Genomic DNA, 20,208 nt, shown 5'->3' with positions numbered 1-20,208 from the left:
TCACATAAAAGCAAGTCTATAAAAATTTGTTTTTAGAAGCGATTTGGAACGGAAAGATTTTAAAATAATTGTGAGTTTTTGGATCTTTCATTGTAAAGCCTTGTTAATCTTTTTTTGGGGGGTTTAGGATTAAAATAATAATAAAAACCAATACAACTGCTGGGTGAAGCTATCCTCAACATTTCCACAACTGACAGTGTATTATCTGAAAATCGCACAATAAGAAAACTGTTGAAGCATGAGCATGCAAATAATTAGACTATAAAGAGACAGAGTCGGCTTTAGAATGAGCTTTAGGGTTAGAACTCTGATCTGTAGTTTACAGATGCTGCTTCTGGCACCTTTTGCTTTTGTTGGATTAAAAGTGAAATTTGTGTTTTGTTTTTCTTTTCCATGTCCTGTCCTGGTAATTATTCCTGTGTACAAAGGATGCAATACACTTAGAGCTGTTTTTACTTGTTGGTAGGTCCGGGCCTGAACCTGTCATTCACTTCAGTGTCTTTCAATCCACCTCTGACCTTTGCCAAGACAATTTCAGTATTATAAATTGTGTCATACATGACCAAGAATGATTTCCTGCTGCCATCTCAAGTACTGTCCGTCTTTTAAATCTTTAAAGCCACCAGATTTCAGACAGAATTTAGCTGATGTTGAAGACCTCCCCGCCCCCGAAATAAATTTCTCAGAGCACTTTGACATACAGCAAATCAAAAAGCTTACAAGATGCGTCGTACCAGTGCTTGATTTTGTGACTTTTCATGACACATCTGTGTGGTTTCAATCTGTTTCAAGGATCGGTTGAGTCAGTCTGTCACAGAGGGGGTATGATCTTGAAGTGCTTCCATTCAGTTCCAGCAAGAAGTTAGTAAAGGTTGTTAAAATCCAACAACAAAAGACCAAAATGAATCGAGTATTAGTGCATCCCCAGTTGGCTATAACATTCAAGAGGAGGCAAAATTAATGTGTTTTAATGCAATAATTCTACTGTGATTGGATATTTATTTCAAGGAGAAATCAAATGAAGTGTGATTTAAATGGCTTAGGTGTGTTACCTGTCCAGTCCTATAGCACAAAACATGCAGATGTCTGTATGTGGCCAACTTACTCGTCGATACATTTCTTGTCTGATTGATGAGAAGCACTTTGTTCCTGTTTTTGTATCTTGTATCATCACCGTTTGTCAAATCTGAATTTATGCACTTATGTATGCTTCTGTATGGGGAATGTAGTTTCTGAACAGCTTTTAGTGCTATCAATGTGTTATTATTGGTGTGCGATGCTTTATGGCCCTGGGTTGGGATTCTCCTGAGGTTTCATTGAAAGTGATGATTCTCTGTGGCAGAATATTTTCATTTTATCATGCATACTTTGTCTACACAGTGTGGTCAATCTCATTCAACCTTTTTACAAAATAATGAAGAAAATATAGCAGTTGAGTCACAATGAGCTGTCTGCTCAGGGCTGAATAAGCTGGGAGTGTTAAACACACATTAGTTTACAGTTAATTGTATTTTTTCAGAATTCTCTCCAATTTCAATATTTTATAAAACGCAGTATTGGCCCTATGAAACTATAAGATAACATTTTAATGGCTGCTGACTCTGAACTATGATGTCACACATAATGTTTGTTTGTACATACGTTAAAGATTTCCACCAAAATCTTTTCCTCCTCAAATATCTGTATGAAATGTAAAGATCGCTCTTTTGTTTCAAACTCTGCACAGTGGACATCGAGGTCACATTAAGAGAATCTGTTTAAAATAAAAATCTATTTTAAATAACTTTAAGGTTTTGTTACTTCACATCCATAAGGAGTTATGCATGATAAAATCCTGAAAACACTTTCCCACAGTGACTTATCCCTGACTCCGGTTGCAAAGTTAGTGGGAGATATTTTTAAAACGCTTTTCTGACAAAAAAGTTGTAAAATGCAATTGTTGTTTTGTTTTTTCCTCGTCTGTCAGGGTGCTTTACCCTGCCGTGCCTTGTTGCACTTGTTTTGGATGGCAGGAAAATTTGGTCCTTAGCTGTGGGCATTCCTCCTGCAGGACATGTGAAAGACTCACTTGAATTTGAAGGGTTGTTGTGGTTCAGCTCTTAAATGGACTCCTCGTCAGCGGTTATACTCTGTTGTGCTCTATAAAATGGGTTTGTTACTTCACCAAGAGCATCTTTGAAGTGTGCTGAGCAGCTGGCCTTCCCTCCTGCCTTCACATGGACAGATGTTTGTCGAAGTGATGAGAACAATCCCTGCTGCCCGTCTGCTATGTGTCGTTTCTCTCTACACTGTGGTTCAGCCTTGAATCAAAGCACAGACACTGTCCATTTTCATAGATTTCTACTTTGTCTCATCTGCACACTATATATTCTCTATTTGACGCCTGTTGGAAACATGTACTTTTCCACTGGGACTGACTGAAACGAGTGAATGTTTATGTACAGTAATACCTACTGTTGTGCTTTTCTGCTGTACCCCAGCATGGAGGGGATGTGGAGAAGCAAATTAAAGCTCAACACTGTTTGGAGACCTCAGTAAAAACACAAAACAGCTTAACAACAACAACTCAACCAAGAACAAGCTTCTACTTTGCAGTCGGGTCATATTGCATTATTCAAACAACACTGTTGTACGTTAATGGAAAAACATTTTGTGAAACTCTTTATAGCTTACAGTATATCACAACTGTTGAGGTCGGTGTTGTAATTTTGATTTAAATTATCAGTATTTATTTGCATGATATTTTGGACAATTTACAGATTTGTGTAAATAGCCTGATGGATATTTTACATTCCTGTCCACATCCAGCTCTCCATCACTCTGTGGAGAAGCGATGGCGCCCTCTGTGGATATTTCAGATGATGTGGAGGCCTCAGAGCTCTTTACTGTGTGTAAACGAACAAAGCTGAAAGTTTGACTTCAGTGAAGCCTTCGATAACTGTCAGTGTTTGCAACTAAGGTGTTTTGCCGCAAGAAAAAGCACAGACACATTTAGAGTTATGAGTAACATACTGCCTGATCAAACTTTTGTCATTTATTTCTGAAAAATGTCTCCATGTGACAAACAAACAAAACAAAACAGAAAGGGGGGGAAAAAAAAAGATAATGATGATTTATGCATTTTAAGGCTGTATAACAACCAAACAAGGCAGTGGCATGTGTGGAGATGCCCCTTTTTCTTTATGGAATAGATTTAAATGTGACTCATTTAAGTTATTTATGTATTCTTTATTTGTTGATTTATTTGGGTATTGTGAATAATATTTATATTGAGCAGAAAGGAACTGAATGTGACGAAGCTTATGTGGGCACGATATGCAGTTTACAAGAAAATGTTGAAAATAGACAAAAATATATATATTTACTGTATGTCTATGTCCTTTTATTTGCTGAATAACAAAAGATAAGAATGTTAATGTTTTTGCTGTAATTTTATGTTTCATTTTGCTGACATTTACTCGGGACAATTTCCTCTCTTTGTGTCAGTCTCCAACGCCACCTCATTTTTGTACAGACGAAGTGAAGCAGTCAGGAGAAGATGGAGGTTAACTTTGTAAAGATTTTGTCAGTCACATTACAAAATAGATATTTAAATGTTTATATCTTTGGTGATTAAATGCTATTGATATTTTTCACTTCAGCTCTGAATTGTTATTGTTTCTAATTGATTTATGATTTCATACTTTCAACCGTAACCCTAGACTCTAAGGATCCCTGTGCCTTTTCTGCAGTAAAAGTTTGCGTTCAACTCTTTATTCAAGTCTACTTAAGTACAAAAAGAAAGAGCATCTATTATTTAAGAGTAATCAGACAAATATTCTTATTATTACTTTTGAACAATCTTATCATAAAAGGCACCAATAAATCCAAATGAAGTGGAAAAGATAAAAGAAGTGAGGCAGGAATGTCAGAAAGAAAACAAGATTTGGATGTGAAAATGAAACAGGAAATTCAGGGCAGAATAATTTGGGAGGAGGGAGTCTTTAAAGAAGCCCAGAATATTAACTTAGTGTTTGTGTCTGGATCACTGGCATGATTGGCATGAGTCACCAATATTGGCTGCAGATCACTGGAGCAGATAGAGCAGCTGATGAACTGGCTATGACCTCCATGACCTCATGGAGATTTAGTCACCAAAGGAAATGAGGAATTGCCATACTATTTTTATTTATTTATTTTTTTAGAAATGGTTATTCTAAAGATAAAGCAATGAGATTGATTATTTTTTTATTTATTTACTGCATCAAAACTAATTGTTGTTGATTAATTTCCTGTAAACACACCCACCAACAAGCCAACAAATAATTTTATTACTAAATGGCAATCTGCTGCTGCTCAAATATGGTCCAATGTCAACCTTATTATCTCTGAGGGTTGAATTGTTGTACAACCAGCAGCAGACTAAAAGGTTTGACACAATAATGCACACGCACACGCACACAAAGACCACAACAATATCATACATACCGAAGCAGAGGTCACTCACAAAACTTTAATGGCTGCAGTAACAAAAGAGAAGGAAATGTTCGAATGGGCCCTTTATTGAGTTTGGCTACGGGGCAAGAGTAGTGTACAGTAGGTTTTCATAGTCTTAACAAAAGCAGGGATCTGTCTGTGATTCTGTTGATGGGCTGTAGGTTTACAACACAGTGATCCATAATGAAGCTAGGCGCCTGCAGGTCTTATCAGTTCAGGACATGCAGCGGGAAGTCCTTCCATTATCTAATGCAGAGAGACTTCTGTGTCAGCTGTTCAGGATTAAAACATGAATTTGGGTCAGGCTTGTGAGGACCAGAAAAAGACATCTAAGATTCAAAACATCGTGTCCATTTGCTCCCGCTGTCACACAGTCAGGATATCAGACAGTAGGCTGGTGTCTTCAGAGGAAAGATGAGAGGCCACTGGCTTCTTTCACAGGCACTAACAATTCCAGACGTGTGCTTTTGGGATGATTTGGATTCTGTTTCAATAAACCAACAATGCTGTGGGCCAACTGCTTTAGCCTTGCTTTGATAAGTGACACCTCCTATCCTGCGGGCCCACTGGAATCATAATGTGGCTTAAATTCAAACACAGTCTGATTTAGCCATGATATCAGAGCATCAGTGTTTGGCCAAGTAGTTTAAAACTCATTTTCATTTTAATGCATCATGTGAGTTATAACAAGCAAAGCTCAGAAGTTCATGTGTCACAATTTGGACATAAGACTCGGTGCAGAGATGAAGCTTGCTGGAGAGATGAGCTTTGGTGCAGCAGAACATGACTCGTTTGGGTAAAACTGCTTCTTATTCATTTGTTTCATTGACAATGGGCATATATAACTTCAAGATAGGTGGACAACGGTTTATTTAGATACAATAGAATACTGTTAATGTTTCAGATTATGTTATAATATCCTAATTTACTTATGTTGACAAAGTGATGAACTTTGGTGTTAGTGACCAACAGCACAAGTGTGTGAATTAATATAATGATGCCCTTTCCTGCATAAACGTGTCTTTTTGTAAACCCACTTTAACTAATGTACCATATTTGCTTGTTGATGTTCATGCATAGCCCATAAATGAACCAAAACACCATTTAAGCAAACAAAACCTCAGTGCAGAGAGTCTCCTAACAATAACAGCACTGAAGTCTTGTCTGAGTCACGTGGTGCCAAAGAGTCAACAGTAAACAGCTGCAATAAGATTAGTGGTGTGAGAGGAGCAGCTGTCATTTGTAACAGTATAAATGAAATAGCTCCCCAAGGAGGAAACGCAAAATACTGAGCAGTTGCTTTGTGGTGGAAGATTGTGGAATTTATGTCTCTATTTATCTCACTTTGCTATCAGGGAGGGCGACAATGCAACAAGCAGCACAGCCTTCATCTCTCCTCCCACCTGTCATGGCTCAATATCAATCAAGTGACTACTGTAATGTCTTGGAAAAATAATGTCTGTCAATAGTTTACAAAAGAGTACTCTGGCTATGTTGTGTGTTGAATTTGCATTGTTGTGTAGGATGAACTTTATTGTCAATACTTCCAAATCAGTGAATTTTTACATGCAACAGTTATGAGTCTGACATGATGAAAATGTTAAATATATTTTATATTTTATTTTAAATATATTTTATTCAGATGCTTTGTAATGAATACTAAGGAACTAAAAAGAGGAATGTGCTTTCTGCTAAAGCAAATATTTGATCTACTATCGTGCAGCATAGTGGTTAGTGCTGTTGCCCCCACAACAAGAGGGTTGTGGGTTTCCTCCCACCGTCCAAAAGACGACATGTTTGGGTTAACTGGTTGCTCTAAACTGTCTGTAGGTCTGAGTGTGAGTGGTTGTTGGTCTCTCTCAGTCTCTGTGTGTTGGCCCTGTGTGTCCAGGGTGACCCTGCCCTCACCCAGAATGAGCTGGGATTGGCTTCAGCACCCACAACGCGGAAACGGATAAGTGGTAAAAGATTAATAATTCTTCTTGTGTTTGTGGTGCACAGAAAAAATTAAGGCAAAAAGACAGCAAACTGGCAACATATATTTATTTAATGTACAGCTACAATATTGACTGAAAGCAGTAAAATGAAAAATCATATTTTATGATTCTCATTTGTTTCTCTCAGAGAATTTCTTGATTATTCTTCGGCCTCCTTTGACTGGATTGGAAAGAAAGAGAGAGTGCATGAGCATGAGCTTGTGTGGTAATTTTCATGTACGCCATTTAAAAAAAAAAAAAAATTTAAACCAGGAAGACAACAGTCACCAGCTAGAAACCTGTGCCATTTCATGTTGTGAGGATGTTGTCACCTTGTTTTTTGAGTTTCATGTTTCACTTACTTTTCCAATTTCTCGGCTCTTGGCTCTCAGCTTGTTGACCTGAGACTCAGCGATGTCAGCTCTCTCCTGAGCCTCCTCCATCTCATGCTGCACCTTCCTGTACCTGGACAGGTGAGTGTTGGCCTGCTCCTCCTGTGAAGAAATTCAGCAGTGAAATCGTCAGGACTGCAGATGAGAGAAATAAACTGATTTGGGTCATTTGCTTGTTACTGTCAGGCATTTTAAAAATTACATAATGGTATTTCTTGAGAAAGAAGTTATATTTCAGTAATACAGTCATGAAGACACAGGTCAGTGACTCACAGCCTCCTCAGCTTGTCTCTTGTAGGCTTTCACTTTCAGCTGAAGCTTGTCCACCAGATCCTGAAGTCTGCTGACATTCTTCTTGTCCTCCTCGGTCTGCAGTCACATGAATTCATGATTAAAATCTATTCATGTGCATCCATCATAGAACTGTGCCAATCACTCATTTTTAAAAAGGAAATACCTGATACGTGAGCTCCTTCACTCTTCTCTCATATTTTCTTACACCTTTCACAGCCTCAGCTCCTCGCCTCTGCTCAGCTTCAACTTCAGCCTCAAGCTCACGTACCTGAAATAGAAATAGTCTCTGCTGTTACTTCGAGATAAAAATACAATGAATCTAAAGCTGAGATTAGGTTGGTAAGATAATACAACTTTACCCTGGACTCCAGTTTCTGGAGCTGCTTCTTGCCGCCCTTCATGGCCAGATTCTCAGCCTCATCCAGACGGTGCTGCAGGTCCTTCACTGTCACCTCCAGGTTCTTCTTCATCCTCTCCAAATGAGCGCTGGTGTCCTGCTCTTTCTTCAACTCTTCAGCCATCATGGCAGCCTGATATTTTTAAGAATGTTTATTGTTTAATCCGTGAGAGCTCTTTCATTGACAGACAAGTAGCTCCTATATATGACACGTTTGGTCGACTCACATCAGTGATGGCCTTCTTGGCCTTTTCTTCAGCATTTCTTGCTTCCTGGACAGAATCTTCTACTTCGCCTTGGATCTGGACAAGATCGGCCTCCAGCTTCTTCTTGGTGTTGATGAGGCTCGTGTTCTAGTGTAAGAAAGACACTGTTAGATTACATGTGTTCAGCTGCAGAAGAACACCATTCAAATGTTGTATGTCAGCTCATGAGGGTACCTGAGAGTGCAGCAGTGCCACACGCTCGCTGGCATCAACCAGCTCCTGTTCAGCCACTTTGCGGCCTCTCTCTGTCTGCTCCAGTGCAGCTCTCAGCTCCTCAATCTCAGCTATCATCAGGTTGTTCCTGCGCTCCACCATGGCAACCTGCTCCTTCATGTCTTCCTGACTTCTAATGGCTTCATCAAGGTGCAGTTGTGCGTCCTAAATCATTAATCAAATATATTTGCAATGCAGCCTATACAAAGTAAACTTTACCTACAAGTTTCTTTCACGTGTTTTCAAACCTTCAGTTGTCCTTGGACGTTTCTCAGCTGTTTCTGGGCTTCAGCCGCCTGGCGGTTGGCGTGGCTCAGCTGAATCTCCATCTCATTCAGGTCTCCCTCCATCTTCTTCTTGATTCTCAGGGCATCATTCCTGCTCCTGACCTCGGCATCCAGAGTGCTCTGCATGGACTCAATCACTCTCTGGCTGTTCCTCTTTATCTGCTCCATCTCCTCATCCTTCTCTGCAAGTTTTCTGTCAATTTCACCCTTCACTTGGGTGAGCTCAAGCTGGACACGCAGAATCTTGGATTCCTCGTGCTCCAGAGTAGCCTGTTAAAAAGTATGACTTTTATCAACAGCAGTCCAACACCTTTATGAGATGAGTCTCACGCAGGATGAAGATTCAGTTTTACCTCTGCCTCTTCCAGAGCAGTCTGGATCTCAGATTTCTCACTTTCCACAGTTTTCTTTCCCTTTTCAAGCTCATGAATCGTCTTCCCGGTCTCGCCAAGTTGTTCACTCAGGTCGGAAATTTCCTCTGTTGGAGTGGGTTCATAAAGTTAGAATATTAATATCGCCTCAGATCACTGCAGTGCAAAAATGTTTAAATGTTACGTGTTTCTTTTGAAATTGAACTGTGTTTATCTGCTTGAAAAACAAAATTAACCGTCTTACGTTGCAGGTTCTTGTTCTCCCTCTTCAAGGTCTCCAGGTGGTCCAGAGCTTCTTCATAAGAGTTTTTCATTTTGAACAGCTCAGTGCTCATTGACCGAGCCTCTTTCTGAGCTCCCTCCAGCTCTGCCTGGCTCTCCTCATACTTCTGCTTCCACTCTGCAAGAACCTGAAATTACAACAATAAAGTGAGTGTTTTTAGTGCCTCATGGAACTAGTAAAAAAATGTTCACACAAGAAGAACCTGAAGAACCAGGGCACACCCTGGACAGGTCAAAAAAGAAACTAACCTTGTCGAAGTTCCTCTGTTTCTTGTCAAGGTTAGCTGCCAGGGCATTAGCTCTCTCCACGTCGATCATCAGGTCCTCCACTTCACCCTGCAGTCTCTGTTTTGTCTTTTCCAGTGAGGCACATTTTGCATTCACAGCTTCGATGGATTCTTCAGCATCCTGAAGACGCTGAGCGAGCTTTTTCCTGTTGAAACGTGCAGTAAACAGGTTTTTAAGATGATTAACAGAATGAGTGCATGTGGAAACAGCATGACTGACAGGACTGTCCATTACTTAGCCTCCTCCAGCTCCTCAGTGCGCTGAATGGCATCAGTCTCATATTTGGTTCTCCACTGAGCCACCTCGCTGTTGGCCTTGGACAATGCACGCTGCAGCTCAGCTTTGGCCTCCTGCTCCTCCTCATACTGCTCCCTGAGCAGGTCGCAGTCATGACGGGCTGACTGGACAGCATGAGCCAGGGCATTCTTGGCCTAAAGATCCAAATGAGAGTCTGATCAATAGATACCCATTTCCTCGTGGCCTTGTGTTGTGTTTTCTCTTTCTGCCCGTTTTCGTAGGCTGTTACCTTAACTTCCTCCTCTATGTGTCTCTTCAGCTCATCAATCTGCTGAGTGAAAGCCTGCTTCCCTCTAGTCAGTTGAGAAACAAGAGCTTCCTTTTCTTCCAGCTGACGCACAATTTCCCCTAAATGAAAACACGTTATCAATTAGGCACACAGCACAACAAAAGGTCACACAATGAGAACATGTATGAAAAAGAAATAGAAAATGGGTTGTTGTGGAAGACAGACATGGTTTCCAATGAGCAAACATCATCATGCCAGAATGTGAGGGTCGTACCATTTTCAGTTTGGAGTCTTGCCTTGTGTGCACTGAAGTCATTGAGCTGACGGACATTTTCATCATTCTTAGTTTTAAGCTCACTCAGTTGATCTTCTAAGGTCCTGCACAACTTTTCAAGGTTTCCCTGAAAAAAGAAAACATATGTTAGCATTAAAATTCTACCAGTGCATTTTGACTCCCTAGATGAAAATGCTGAGCCTTCACCTTTGATTTGGCGAGAGACTCCATGTTACTGCTGAGGTCATCGATCTCCATCTTGAATTCACTTTTCTCTTTCTCCAGCTTCTGTTTGACTCTCTGGAGGTTGTCAATCTGTTCTCCCAGCTCTGCCACACTGTCAGCCTGCTTCTTGCGGAGAGCTGCAGCTGTGGCTTCATGCTGCAAGGTGGACTCTTCGAGGTCACGACGCAGCTTCTGAAACTCAGCCTCACGCTTCTTGTTCATCTCGATCTGAGCTGCAGTTGCTCCTCCAGCTTCTTCAAGCCTCTCACTGATCTCCTCAAGTTCCCTGGAGAGATCAGACCTCTGCTTCTCCACCTTGGCCCGAGCAGCCCTCTCAGCCTCAATCTCCTCCTCCAGCTCCTCAATGCGAGCCTGAAACACAAGTTTTAGGTGAAAATTATTCAAAATATTTAATAAGCTTACATTTGACTGGCAATTTTTCCAAAACATACCTGAAGTTCTTTTATCTTTTTCTGTAACTGGATTCCGAGAGACTGCTCATCCTCGATCCTACCCAAGAGTTGGCTGATCTCAAAGTCCTTTCTGAAGAGGGAACGAAATATATGGCATATTTAACTTATGTGATAGAGCCTGTCAGAGAATCTTTATTGTTAGTTGATAAAATCTTCTTCTTACTTCTTTATTTTCTCCTCAGACTGCTGCTTGTCGTTCTCCAGATCCATGATGGATTCCTGGGCCAGTTTAAGATCTCCTTCAAGCTTCCTTTTCGCTCGCTCGAGATCCATGCGAAGCTTCTTTTCTTGCTCCAGAGAACCTTCAAGCTATTGAGAAAATAAATGTTTCATAAAAATACAAAAGACATACGGTTATTATGTTCATCATTTGCTCCTATAAACCATTTACATACATCATCCACTTGCTGCTCTAGCTTGGTCTTGGCCTTTGTCAGAGTGTTGACTTTGTCTTCCTCTGCCTGCAGATCATCCAGGACCTGCTGATGGGCTTCTTGGAGGGCTTTCTTCTCTTTGGTCAACTTGGCAATGGCCTCATCTTGAGAAGCCATTTCCTCTGTAAGGTTCTTCACCTATTCAAATTTACATGGATCTGAATTAATGAAAGGTTTTCATCTGCACAAATATAAACAATAATTGTTAAAAAAAAATATTGTCACCTTGTTCTCAGTAGCATGTTTCTCCTTTTCCACCTTAGCCAGTGTGAGCTCCAAGTCATCGATGTCTTTCTTCAACTCTGAGCACTCATCTTCCAGCTTCCTCTTCTTTGCAGTCAACTCAGCATTGATTTCCTCTTCATCCTCCAGCCTCTCAGTTGTCTCTTTAAGTTTGGCCTCAAGCTGGATTTTGGCTTTAATGAGCCCCTCACACCTTTCCTCAGCATCAGCGAGGTTTTCACCTTCCTAAAAGTCAAATCAAACACATTCATTTAATCCGATCCATTATTTCATGTAGGATATTAAGTAGAAATAGACATATAGCACGGTGATAGTACTTACAGACTGCACTTGCAACAACAGATCATTCTTCTCCTGCAGGAGAGAAACCATCTTCTCCTCCAGTTCTTTCTTCTTGGCCAAAGCTTTTGAGAGATCTTCTTTGGTCTTTTCAAAGTCCTCCTTCATCTGAGCCATCTCTTTCTCAGTCTCTGCACTCTTCAGCAGAGGCTTGATCTTGAAGTACAACTTCATCCATGGCCATGTTTTGACATTCATGAATGAGCGGATGTTGTATTGGATGGAGAAAATGGCCTCTCTGATCAGAGCAAAGAAAGGATTATCAGTAATCTTCAACTTTATAAATTGAGTTGGTCAAATGTATGCAACATGATAACATACACATTACCTCCTTTCCATCATCTTGACAAACTCTCGTCTCATCAGGTAACCTCTGCAGAGAGCCTGAGTCATTGTGACCAGCTCAGCCAGTTTCTCGTCTCTCATCTCCTCCAGAGTTCCCAGCAGACCAGCTTTGAAGAATACCTGAGAAATGCCAAAGTAATCAATTATAGTAGTTTTCTTTGACCTCTTTTTAAATCTTTTTCAGGGGAGTGTTTCTTATTCTACCTTGGTGTGGCCAAACTTGTACTGGGTGTGATCCACATCAATGGATCCCAGCAGTTTCTCTGAGGCCTTCTTATTATCGATGAACTGACCCTCAGGGATGACGCTGGCATTCAGGACCTTATATCTACCAATAAACATGTTATTCAGTTAGAAGGGACAAGTTTGATAATTAGCTAAGTTAAATTCTTCAAAAAAAAAATATATACCTCTGCTTGAAGTCACCGTAGAGGATTCTGCTGGGAAACCCTTTCCTGCAGATCCTGATCCCTTCCAGCACACCGTTACACCTCAGCTGGTGGATGACCAGGTGGTTCTCCATCAGACCTTAAAGGTATACCATATTAAGTGTTGCACGAAGACATTATTCTTTGAAATGCATGCATTAATACTGAAACTAGGATTACCTGGAGTCTTGGATTCGTTGGGAATCAGACAACGTACAAAATGAGGATGGGTGCTCCTCAAGTTGGTCATCAGCTTGCCCAAATTCTCCTGAAATGTTGAAAGGGCATATATAAGTTGCCTATATATAAGGGCTTATAATAAGTAAGAAATCAGAAAATCAGAAACAGTTGCAGTGAAGTATGTAAAACATTCTCTCTCATCTTACCCTGAACAAAGCTGACACAGTCTGGAAGGAGCCACCCTTCTTTTTGCCACCTTTCTTGCCACCTCCCTCAGCTATCAGTGGAACAACAGTTTCATTCAAATGCTTGGATTGAACAGTGATGAGATTTCATTCTCATAATGTTGAGACAAACAAGCACATACCATCTGCTGCGGCATGCGTTGCATACAGGAAGGACAGCAGTTTGACTGAAGACTTCTGGTAGAGCTGAACCACTGAGTCATTCAGTGGATCCTTGTTCTTGTCCAGCCAGCCACAGATGTTGTAATCAACAGTGCCAGCATAGTGCACCAGAGAGAAATGAGCCTCAGCTTTGCCTTTGGCAGGTTTTGGCTTTTCAAAGGACTTGCTTTTGCCAAGATGCTGGTCGTACAGTTTGTTCTTGAAGGTCATGTCTGTGGCCTTGGGGAACATGCACTCCTCTTCAAGAATGGAGAAGATGCCCATTGGCTGTCATGAGGAAATGACCGTTTAAATCAAATGCTTTCAAGCCCTCACTTGTCTGTATTTGTGAACATACAACATGTGTCTCACCTTCTCGATAAGCTCAATGCAGGCAGCCAAATCCATGCCAAAGTCAATGAACTCCCATTCAATTCCCTCTTTCTTGTACTCTTCTTGCTCCAGGACAAACATGTGGTGGTTGAAAAACTGTTGCAGTTTTTCATTGGTGAAGTTGATGCACAGCTGCTCCAAGCTGTTGAACTAAAAGAAGTACAGAAAAGGCCTTAAGTTAAAAAACATGGCGTGATCATTAATCTGTAATCTGAGATCATGTTGTTACATTCAAGCATTCTTACATCAAAGATTTCGAACCCAGCAATATCCAGGACACCAATGAAAAAGCTCCTGGGCTGCTTGGTATCCAGCATCTCATTGATTCTGACCACCATCCACAAGAACATTTTCTCGTAGACAGACTTGCAGAGAGCCATCACGGAATTGTTGACCTGATTTTATAAATGAACAGCAAAACATATTCGTAATTGCAGGAATTAACAAAATATAATTATAAAATAAGCAAGAGACAAAGACGCAGTGATCTTTGTTAAACTGTCAGTAAAGAAAATATAATTTATTTGCAGAAGTGTTTTGAAATGTGGTAACAAAACAAATAGAATGTTTTTGTGCTTATACCTGAGGGACGGTTTGACCTTTGGTCACATACTCATTCCCAACCTTCACTCTGGGGTAGCAGAGTGCTTTGAGCAAATCAGCAGAGTTCAGGCCCATGAGGTAGGCAATTTTATCTGCCACTGTAAAGAGAACAAACGTAGTCAGTGAAGATATCAATGCAACTCTAACTCAAGTCAAATTGAAGGCCATGGTGTGTGGTCAGCATACCCTCAGTGCCGTCAGGTTCAGCCTGCTCTTCACGCTGCTTCTGCTTGAACTTCATGTTTCCATGATGCATCACAGCTCCGGTCAACTTGTACATGCTGGCCTTCTCTTCTAAAGTGAAACCCAGGATGTCAATAGCAGTCTGTGATAAAAAGAAAAAAGTGTTAAATTTAACATCATTATGGATGTCAACATGAAATAAAACAGTAGAAACCCAAATTCAGATAATGCAAGTACAAGACTACCACCAATAACAACCACAAGAAAGTTCAGACAGCTCATCCCTGACTCTGAGGGTACAATCAGTGGCAAATATATATATATATATATATACAAGTGTGTATATATATCAGGGTTTTATCAGATTTATATATATATATATATATATAAATCTGATAAAACCCTGATTTACTGTAGTTTGAATGACAACATAAAAATAAATTTGTTCTCACATCAGTTGCGATGAATTCTTCAACATCATCGATACTCTTGACTGAGATTTCACCCTGACTGACCATGTGATAGTCATATGGATTTGTGGTGATCAGCAGAGCCTCTGAAGAATATGAATGAAGAAAACATGTAAATAGAGAAGAAGACATCAGTTAAATTAGAATCACTGAAAACGTTGCTCACTAATCTCTCACCTATGAGCTCAGGTTTGTGGCCCGTCATGAGCTGGTAGAAGATGTGGTAGCTCCTCTCAGCAGACAGCTGGAACGTCACTCGAGACTTCTCCAGCAGATCTGTTGATCACATAGTTAGACGCTGGTCAGATCTGTCCAATGAACAGAAGGTCAGAGAGCAAACTGAGGTTTGTCTGCTGTGGGATATCTTGCCTTACATGTTTCAATATCTGCGGATGCCAGCTTTCCAGTCGTTCCGAAATGGATTCTGATAAATTTACCCTATTGAAAAGAAAACTGTCAATTAAGATTATCACTTCTCTAAAATGAATATTGTGTAGAACAAAAACTCCTAAAAAGCACTTACAAAGCGAGATGAGTTGTCGTTCCTCACAGTCTTGGCATTTCCATAAGCCTCCAGCAGGGGGTTAGCTGCAATGATTTGATCCTCCAGTGACCCCTGAAAATGATATCACATCATGTGTATTAGTATTTTCCAGAATTCATTTTCACTAATATAATTATAAGAAAAGTAAGTTACATTGTTTACCTGCATTTTTCCAGCAGCTGGCTCTACTTTTTTCCCAGAAGCCACTGCGATTGTCGCAAAGTACTGGATGACACGTTTGGTGTTGACAGTCTTTCCTGCACCGGATTCTCCGCTAGGATGAATAATAACAGTTCTTGTTGTACATCAGAGATGACAGAGAACAGGAATAGTGACTTTGACTTATACCAGTTCAAATGAGCGTTCTTTAGTGTTGACTTACGTAATCAGGATTGACTGATTCTCACGGTCTGTTGAGAGAAAGCAATTCGAACATTTTAGATTTATCATTGCATCCATTTATCATAAACAGTAACAATACATCGCTCTTTGTATGACACCAGGAAGGATGTTCCCTTAAACTTCAAGTTTAACAACCAACAGTGTATAATTCCTAAAAATCTAATGCTGGCTTCACTAAAAAAAATCTGATTATAAAGCCATTCATACCTTGGAGCATGAACTGATAGGCATTATCAGAGATGGAGAAAATGTGGGGTGGAGCCTCAACCCTCTTCTTTCCTCTGTATCCTGCCACAACCACTGCATCATACACTGGGAGCCACTTGTAGGGGTTCACGGTGACACAGAAGAGTCCTGAGTATGTCTGTGGGGGCAGACAGGATTGTTGCTCACACATGATTCCTTGTTGACATCTGAAACTTTATGTGTGCATACGGATGCTGTCCAAACTCACGTAGATCATCCATGCTGCATAGCGCTCTTTGAGGTTATACAGCACAGCAGGCTCACTGAGGTGGGTCATCATGGCCATGTCCTCAATCTTATCGAACTTTGGAGGGTTCATGGGGAAGACTTGATCATCTTTTACAGTTATAGTCTGTTACAGAAACATGAAAGACAAGAGTGGAATGACCGAAGTGGTTACAGCAACACTACAAAAAAAAATCTGTTTAGCTTTAGAAGTTACAGCAATGAAGTGAATTCACGCACTCAGCTGATCTGACTTCAAAGAGACAGTCACCCAAAAATGATCATTAAACTGCATCATGTTGTTTTATTCCAGCGCCATCACTCTCACCTTTCCACAGAGGGTCTCTACGGTGGCTTTGCCCCCCTCTTTCTTGGTAAGTTTCCCCTTGAGGTACATCTCAGTGGGCTCAGCCACGAAGTAAGCAGTTTTAGCATCAAAGGGAGTGTTTTGAGCTTCTATTCTCTCTCTCTCTGGCTTCCGGAGGTAAACGGCCGCCGGGCCAAAACACTCCATTTCCGCGTCTCCACTCATGATGAACCTTCAACTAGAAGACAGTCAAAACAAAGCAGTTCATTTATTACAGTCTCTCATTTTGCAGGAGGATGCCTTACTGTTACTGTGAAAAAGGAAATGCTCTTCGTTTTAATGAATTTTAACATATGACAAAGTAATGTTTAAATTTAGTTTGATGTTAAAATAATCAGACAACAATGCTATATTTACCACTTTGTTATATTTTCTGTTCAGTTTTGACTTTTGCTTATTTAAGAATGCAAATGTTGTTACAGTGAGATGCACATAATTGACTTAATTGTTACAAAGTAGACCTTTCAGATCATTCGTATGAAATATACTTTTCACTACTCATCTGTTAATTTCAAGTTCAGGCTGTCTAGACTAAACCAAAGAGTGATAAAAGAAATGACATACCTTCTTCCTTCCCCCTAGAAGAACAGATGGTTATGGTCTAATGAAGGCTCTGAAGACAGAATAACTGGAAATTAATTGCTGCAATTAAGATATTTCAAATAGGAAGAAACTAACTGCAGACTGTGCTGGCAAAAACACAGAGCAGCCCTGTATTCACTTTGTCTGGCAGTAAATGGTCATGCCCCACATTGTTCATTAAGCTGCTGGCTCTCCTCCTGCTAAGAAAAGACTTCAAGTCACTCACCTTGACTGGTCGCCTGTCAGTCCTTGGGGGTGTCCAGCCCTCTTTCTTATATAGAGAGATCAGTGAACACTCAGCAGAAATGACTGACTTTATTAGGTCATGCATATTTACGCTGTTTGCTTGAGTATTTTTTGCCACCAATACGATCCCAAACATCTTTTTTTCACTGATCGACAGTCGGCTTGTCACTAGTTAAACTCTTGTTGCTTTTACTCGGGGAGCCGTTGAGTTTCCGGGGGCCAGTTTCAGACAATGACAAGAATTTAAATGGGAAATATTACAAAGATTTGTTTGAATGACATGAAAGATTTGGGCTGATTAGTGGGTGTAAAAAGTAAATGCCCCTCATTGGTGTATTAACCTGGTTAAATCCGCTTTATAAACAAATATAAAATATATAATTAGATACATAAAATTACATAAGCAACCAAATACACACAGATGGGACGTCATTGATAAGAACATTGTTTAGTATAATTTAAGTTTTTGAACTAGAAATAATCATGTTCGTGAGGGCTGTAATCTTTGGAGAGACAAAGCACATTACACCTTTGTCTCAAAGTTAAAAGAAGCTGTTAAAAGGAGGCAGATTGTAAAAAGGTATAAATAGATCAGGACTTTACAATGCTGCATTTTTTTAACCTTATGCAAATAATTCTCTGGCAGGTGTATTGGTCACTGAAGTTCAGACATTGTTTTGGTCTCTGTTATAATCTCTTTAATGCACCTTGGCACTGCAGACGCTCTGAGTTTAGCCGTGGAGAAGCTCTCATGTGTCACTGGTATTCTGTTGCAGAAGCCTTGCAAGTCTTTCCTATGACAAAGGAGCAGAATTGGACTTAACAGTTGCTAATCTAAGAACCAGAGAGAATGATGGTACCTCACGATAGCAGAAACACTCGCTCACGTCTGTGTTTTATGAAATCTTGCACCTATTTCCAATCTTTGGGGGATGAACAAAAGAAAGAACTGTAATCTATATATTGACATTTAAAGGGTTTTGCCTTCTTCTGTCCTGTGAAATGTTACAGCATGGATTGAGATCTAACAAATGGGGGAGGCATTTGGTTTGATGTTCTCTTGATGCAAAAGCACAATGACAGAGCACTGTGTTCCCTCCCTGTGAAAACGACAGTACACCGATGAAAATGTATGTTTAAAAGATTTTCAACATGCTCAGTGTTTATATAAAAACTGCGCTGTAGATTGTGCCTGTCGAAATATTCAAATGATCCCATTTCACCCAGCTCATTGTAACCGTCCAGGGAGGACACCTTGGAGCACTGCCTACATTTGAGTTGATGTGATAAAAGTGCAAATGTCAAAACACTGAGTTAAAAATGTGCGACAGCTCTCATCAACATGCAGCATTAAGAATCTAGCATTCATAATCAGAAGATATATGAGCAGACTCAATGTGAAATGTTGCCAAAATTTGTGTGTGATTATGTCACACATCTTAACCTGTGATATAACCTTACTGATGAAGAAGAGTGATGTGCACAGCTTTATATTTTTGTCATCTCTTTCTTTCCTGTTTGGGAACAGAACTGATTTTAGCAAGTATTTAGATTGCTTTATCCTCAAGACTTTTTACAATTAATATGGAATAATTCAGGCTCCACAGCAGCACTGGTCTGATTACACCGCGTAAAGAAACAGGTAGGTGATGATTGCAGGGTTTCTTTATTTTTGTACATGTTGCTTCCCAGCCAGTTGACAGTCGAACTCATTAATTGCGATCTTTGAATGTGTCTGTCTGGTGTTCTTCTTGCTGTACTTCTCTCCGTTCCTGTGAGTTTTGCTTGTTTGGTTTAAACATGTTATTACCCTTTAAAGCATTTCCTTGTATGAAACTGTTCAATGCAAATAAACTTAAACTGGGACTACACCAAATCTGAGACATGAAGGGAGTTTGTTCTCTTTGTTGTGTCTTGTGATGTGATGTTCCATATTTAGATGGAAAATGTCCTTTAAGAGGCAGAACCAAGCTCAGTTATTATTAAATTAAGTTATTTGACAGCCTGGTCATACAGTGCCATGTTATGGTTATACTCTATTAGTGTACATGAGAAGTTTAAGGTTTCCATGAATGCCCTGCTGACAGGACTAAGACAGTCTAATGATTGGTTTCACAATTTCTCAACCACATTTGGCTCTAAAATTTCACACTCCTTGTATAAACATACACCGTGCCAAGTGATTACTGATATCCTGGCTCACATTTGATTTTGTGCTAGTTAACAGACTTAGAGGGTCTAGTTGAGGTCAAAGGTCTCCAGCTTACTAGGTACTTCCCTGAAAGTGGAGATAATGTTGCACTGTCAAGAGCACATCAGAAAGAGTCACTTAAATGTCACATAAAGGCCATTTGTAAAACATGATTTGTATATTTTTCCACAATAACTAAATACAACAAACACATGCATATCACAGCCTTTGAAAAGCTGATAGCTTATGCCAGCTTGTTCTATTTATTTCTGTTGCATTATATTTCTATTGCTGTTTTTGAGATTGACCTGTTTTTATTCTATTTTTAGAAATCTTTTTAAAAATATTTTCTATATATGCGTGCATTAACTGTGAATTTCATTGTACAGGAAAACGTCTTTCTTTACTGTATGTATGACAAACACTTTGAATCTTCTAATCTTGAAACTGGAATAGTTGTAAAGTTTTGATTTGGAGATCTTGGCTTTATCATCAGGTCATACTAATTTGTTTTCCCATCACTTATGCCGATGACTAGGAATAATTGCCTCCATAGCTAATCACCTTCCCATTAGCTGTTTGGTGTTTCCAAACCCACAGAGCTGCTAGCATTGAAAACTGTGATCTCTTCCATTGTCCGTGAAATTTTTAAATGGTATGT

The 20,208-nt window shown here is 39.9% G+C and overlaps 1 protein-coding gene across 1 annotated transcript; it reads right to left on the bottom strand.

Moving 5' to 3' along the window:
- Positions 1–6,502: 6,502 nt before the first annotated feature.
- On the bottom strand, positions 6,503–17,397 carry LOC115043154 (myosin heavy chain, fast skeletal muscle-like). The gene is made up of 41 exons (XM_029501356.1): positions 17,337–17,397; positions 17,093–17,141; positions 16,490–16,706; positions 16,145–16,288; positions 15,898–16,054; positions 15,671–15,698; positions 15,451–15,562; positions 15,268–15,360; positions 15,119–15,182; positions 14,922–15,020; positions 14,727–14,830; positions 14,278–14,416; positions 14,071–14,189; positions 13,734–13,883; positions 13,468–13,638; positions 13,077–13,383; positions 12,916–12,986; positions 12,710–12,797; positions 12,512–12,629; positions 12,306–12,429; positions 12,085–12,221; positions 11,739–11,994; positions 11,400–11,642; positions 11,136–11,312; positions 10,904–11,049; positions 10,720–10,810; positions 10,250–10,639; positions 10,043–10,169; positions 9,769–9,887; positions 9,477–9,673; positions 9,204–9,387; positions 8,917–9,082; positions 8,655–8,779; positions 8,263–8,571; positions 7,976–8,179; positions 7,763–7,888; positions 7,498–7,668; positions 7,302–7,406; positions 7,118–7,213; positions 6,815–6,946; positions 6,503–6,633 (listed from the first exon to the last, which is right to left on the bottom strand). Exons 3-41 carry the CDS (start codon positions 16,691–16,693, stop codon positions 6,613–6,615), a joined length of 5,814 nt encoding a protein of 1,937 aa, XP_029357216.1. The 5' UTR covers positions 16,694–16,706; positions 17,093–17,141; positions 17,337–17,397; the 3' UTR covers positions 6,503–6,612.
- Positions 17,398–20,208: the final 2,811 nt, after the last annotated feature.

The sequence above is a fragment of the Echeneis naucrates genome, chromosome 5, assembly GCF_900963305.1.
Source record: "Echeneis naucrates chromosome 5, fEcheNa1.1, whole genome shotgun sequence".
Taxonomy (NCBI): Eukaryota; Metazoa; Chordata; class Actinopteri; order Carangiformes; family Echeneidae; genus Echeneis; species Echeneis naucrates.
The sequence above is the reverse complement of the archived record's forward strand: the minus strand, read 5'-3'. Positions and strand labels throughout refer to the sequence as shown.

Bases quoted from the DNA above. Each gene is read 5' to 3' on its own strand.
- LOC115043154 (XM_029501356.1), bottom strand. From the start codon at position 16,693: ATGAGTGGAGACGCGGAAATGGAGTGTTTTGGCCCGGCGGCCGTTTAC. The intron at 15,699-15,897 runs GTATGAATGGCT...TTCTCTCAACAG, and splicing joins CTATCAGTTCATGCTCCAAG to ACCGTGAGAATCAGTCAATC. The intron at 13,884-14,070 runs GTATAAGCACAA...TTATAAAATCAG, and splicing joins AAGGTCAAACCGTCCCTCAG to GTCAACAATTCCGTGATGGC.